The sequence below is a fragment of the Macaca mulatta genome, chromosome 17, assembly GCF_049350105.2.
Source record: "Macaca mulatta isolate MMU2019108-1 chromosome 17, T2T-MMU8v2.0, whole genome shotgun sequence".
Taxonomy (NCBI): Eukaryota; Metazoa; Chordata; class Mammalia; order Primates; family Cercopithecidae; genus Macaca; species Macaca mulatta.
The window spans coordinates 16706709-16711064 of NC_133422.1; the positions used below are offsets into that span (position 1 = coordinate 16706709).

At 42.1% G+C, this 4356-nt stretch overlaps 1 protein-coding gene across 1 annotated transcript; it reads right to left on the reverse strand.

Annotated features, from left to right (window-relative positions):
- Positions 1-557: 557 nt before the first annotated feature.
- On the reverse strand, positions 558-2965 carry CSNK1A1L (casein kinase 1 alpha 1 like). Its single transcript, NM_001193754.3, is given in 1 exon segment — positions 558-2965. A coding segment is annotated over 1 exon segment (1014 nt). The 5' UTR covers positions 2556-2965; the 3' UTR covers positions 558-1541.
- Positions 2966-4356: the final 1391 nt, after the last annotated feature.

Here is a 4356-nt window from a genome sequence, read left to right on the forward strand (position 1 = left end):
AAACATGTGGCAATTTTCAATTTCAAGGTTATTTTACAAAATGCCTACATTTACACAATAGGCTCCTGGCAGCATTTTCAGACAAAAGTTCTTTTAATTTATCCTGACATGCTATAAGTGAATAAATTACACTATTTAAAGAATTAAAAGGAAAATGAGTTTTCCTTTATCTTGCGTCAGAGAAAAAAAAAGAAGGTGCAAAGAGATTGAGAGGAAGCGCATACACACACACATAATTCAGAGAAACAGATGGGGGTTAGGGAGAGTCAATGATCACAGAACCTCACACAGTGTGCTCTCCAAGGGTAAAAGTCAACTGTTTATAGCCATTTCACAAGTATTTTAAACAACAATGTTTTATAGTCAAACCCTTCAATGCTTGCATTCTTTTTTGAAATCAGCCCAGCTATTAGTCAGTGGAAGAAGTAACAATACCAAGTTCTGACAGTTGCAGTACTAGATACTGTACCACAAGTCATTAGAAAAAGAAAAATGAAAGAATACATTTCTCTTCATACAAAACAATTATTTTAGAATAAAAACATTGAAAAAACTTATGTCATGAAATAAAATTTACTTGCAAAGGAATATCATGTAACAAATGACTTTAAGTTGACTATCAAAAAATTGGGGAGATTTTTATTTCCTAGTGAATCAGCAAGGCATTTTTTGGTTGTTGTTTAAAAAAGTATCATTTTCTTACAGAAACGGTTTTAAGTGAACTTGTAAAACATAAAAGCTCCCATTTCAAAATATGAACAAAATCCCAGATCACATAGGTGTTTACAGTGATTACATTTATCTAAACAATGCACATACATGTTCAGTTGTAAGATGTTAACTAAATTTCTGTGACAAATATGGTTGTTGTTGTCGTTTTTATAATACCGAAAACATGATAAAGTTAGTGTGGAATTCTAAAGATTATCTGGTAGTTACTAAGATTTTCTTATGTCTTTGCAGGTAAGCAGGCAGTATCTTTCCTATTCTCAAAACTGGAATTTTTGTTTGTTACCAGATCAGCTGGCTTGCAAACAAGAAGCCAACCATTTTAAGAATGCTTTTTGTGTGAACAATTTGCAGACCCCAGGGATGGAGAAACCCTAAAAATGCTCAATGGTAAGCATTTACAACCTTTACAGCTGTGGCTGAAGACTGTTCTTCTGAAATGAGATATCAAAGCAGTCTAGTTCAAAATAAAAGGTTTTAACAAAAAAATTGGCATATGGACAATGTCTCCACCAATTCGTGTGTGTCAACCATTTAGTTAATTTTTCTACTTGAATAAATGCAATAGAAAACCAGACACCATGTTTCACTACCTCAGTTAATATTCACAATTACAGCGGCTACACACCTTGGGATACAGCATCACCCACGCTCCCCAGAGTCAGTTTATATTGAAATAAAGTTTTTTACACCAAGTAAATGGTTGTCCACAGCCACTAGCTAGTGTGCATATGAACTACAATTTCTAGATGTGGGGAGAAACAAATGCTGCTCGAATCATCTGCTCTGCTTCTTCTGTTCCTCATTCATGCTTAGTTTTCTTTCACATTATTCTTGTTTTTTTCAGTTTGCTTGCCTGTCTGGGTTTGGGCCTGCTGACCCTGCCCACTGGAAGAGGCTGCCTGCTGTGCTGCTTTCTGCTTTAACATCGTCCAATCAAATGTGTAGTCATATTGGTGGTTCAGGGTCCTGAAAAGAATGCGGAATAGCTGCCTCAGATACATGTAATCTGGGACTTCCTCAAAGCGCAGCCCACGACAGTAGTTCAAGTACATGGCGAATTCTGCAGGAAACCCCTTACATAAAACTTCAACAGGGGTGGACATCTTCTTCTCACTAATTTTTTCATATTTTTGTTTTTTTGTTATAGCCTTTAGTCCTTGCCACGGCAGGCTGGTTCTATTAAAATACATGAAAACGTAGCCTAAGGATTCCATGTCATCTCGGCGGCTCTGCTCAATACCAAGATGTGCATTGATGCTGGCATATCGGACAGTGCCAATGAGGTGTTTATCTTCTCTGTACGGTATGTGTTGCCTGGTCCTGTTGTCTCTGTACTTTTTGGCCAAACCAAAATCAATAAGGAACAACTTGTTACAGTGGCGCCCAGTACCCATCAGGAAGTTATCTGGTTTAATGTCTCGGTGTAGAAAATTCTTTGTATGCACGTATTCAATTCTGCTGATCATCTGGTCGGCTAACATAAGTACAGTTTTCATGGTGAACCTTCTTGAACAGAAATTAAAGAGGTCTTCGAGGCTGGGTCCCAGAAGGTCCATGACTAGCACATTGCTGTCTTTTTCCTGACCATACCAGTGCATGTGGGGGATGCCAACCCCACCTTGAAGAATCGTGTAGAGTTTGCTCTCATATAACAACTGGGGGTGCTTGGCCTTCTGAGATTCCAGCTTCACTGCTACTTCCTCGCCGTTGGTGGTGGTGATCCCCAGATAAACGTCTCCGAAGGAGCCAGACCCGATCTTCCGCACCAGTTTGTATTTCCCTCCCACAACGAGTTCGGCCTTGGAGCCGCTGTTGTTTGCCATCCTGAGAGGCAAAGATGGAGGCTGGGCTCTGCCCTGACCCCTCTAGGGGAGGATGGAGGCCTCCGGGGCCCGCCAGCCCCACAAGGCTGAGGGTGAGGGCTGCTGGAAATGGCCACCGAGGCCTCTCCCGGTGTTACAGGGCCTGGAGTCAGCCTGATCCCCAGAGCACACCAGGGTTTCCGCCAGGCCACAGTTTTCGAGGGCTTCTCAAGGTTGCCAGGCTGGGCCACCACCTCTTTCTGGGTGGCGGTCGCTGCCTCGCTGTCGCGGCGACGTCGCGGGCTGAGAAAGGGGGCACAGCGAGTTGCGGCAGCGATACCACTGCCACCGCTGCCAACGGCTGTGGGCCCGAGGGCCCGGTCACGCCGCTGGCGCCGCCATCTTGTTCCTCCGCCTCAGCCAACCACAAATCGAGAATTTTTGGAGACACTATTAATGTTTGAGTCCTCTGTTAGGTGTTCCACTCATCTTGTTCCATTTAACACGAACTTGCTAGTCTTGTAAGATAGCTGTTATTTTCCCTGATTCGTTGGGTAAGAAAGGCTAAGTCTCAGGTAAGCGGCCTAAGGTTGCAAGAGATTGTGGGCCAGCTGGAATTCAAAACTGCCTAGGCTTATGTAACTCGAAGCTCACCTCCTTTCAACTTAATTGTGCAGAAATGGGAGGCTTTTATAACAAAGATATTCTTGTTTTCGGGCCCAGTCATTGTCCCACCTACTTCCCTAGCCATCATGTCTCCCTGGGTTAATGCCAATTGGGGTGCCACCCCTTGGGCTTTTTCTCTGCAGTCTCAGTGGTTGCTTGTTTATTGAGTTTGGTCAACAAGAGTTACTTACTGCTAGTTAAATTGAAATGTGTGTGTGTGTGTTTTTTAAGCGATCTTTTTGAAATTTTTTCATAGAGTGCTTTGAATTTAAATAAGATTCCACAGAGAAGTTCTGGCAAAACTGACTAAATGAAGGATTCAAGTAAAATTTAACCAAAATAGAGAGAAGAAACAGACGCCGGCAGTTCTGAGCATTTTCTCGAAAGAATTGGGGCCAACACTAGCAGAAAAAGCGGTACCATTTCAATATTTTTATGACAGTTCACATCACAAATAACAAAACCTGTGCGATTATTTTGTTTTATGAGGATATGGGATAGGAACTGAGTATAATCCTAACGGGGCAGTAGCAACGAATTTGGGGACCAATGGCAGAAGGGCAGGAGAGGGAGGTGCAGCTTTGAAAGTAGGTATTCCCACTTTACTGTCTCACATAAATTAGTGCTGTTTCTAACTTTTCTGACCTGCATCAATCTATGGCGAGAGAAGGAGCTGCTTTGAGACATAGACGGGCACAGAACATTATAGAGTGCTTTAAAACATTTTTAAAGTTCGCTTAAGACAAATATGTGAGGTGGGTGGCACAGTGTATTACTTGGCTTTGCAGCAGGAACAACTCGCAAATCTCAGTGACTTACAATGACAAAGTTTATTTATCATTCAGGTTTTATGTAAGCTGTAGATCAGCTGCATCTCTGCTTCCTGTGTCCTCTTTGTTCTAGAATGCGGGCTGAAAGAGCAGCCTCCTTAGGAGCATGCTGTTCTCATAATAAAAGGAGTGGCAAATGTCACATTCCACTGGGCAAAACACATCACATGGCCAGGTCCAAAGACAGTGGGGTGAAAATACATACTCCTCCCACAGGTGGATAGTAATACAGTATACTGCTGGCATATTTTATTATTGTGATTGTACTTCTCATTTTATACAAGTGGAAATTAAGGCATAGAGAGGTTAGATGAATTGCCCAAGAC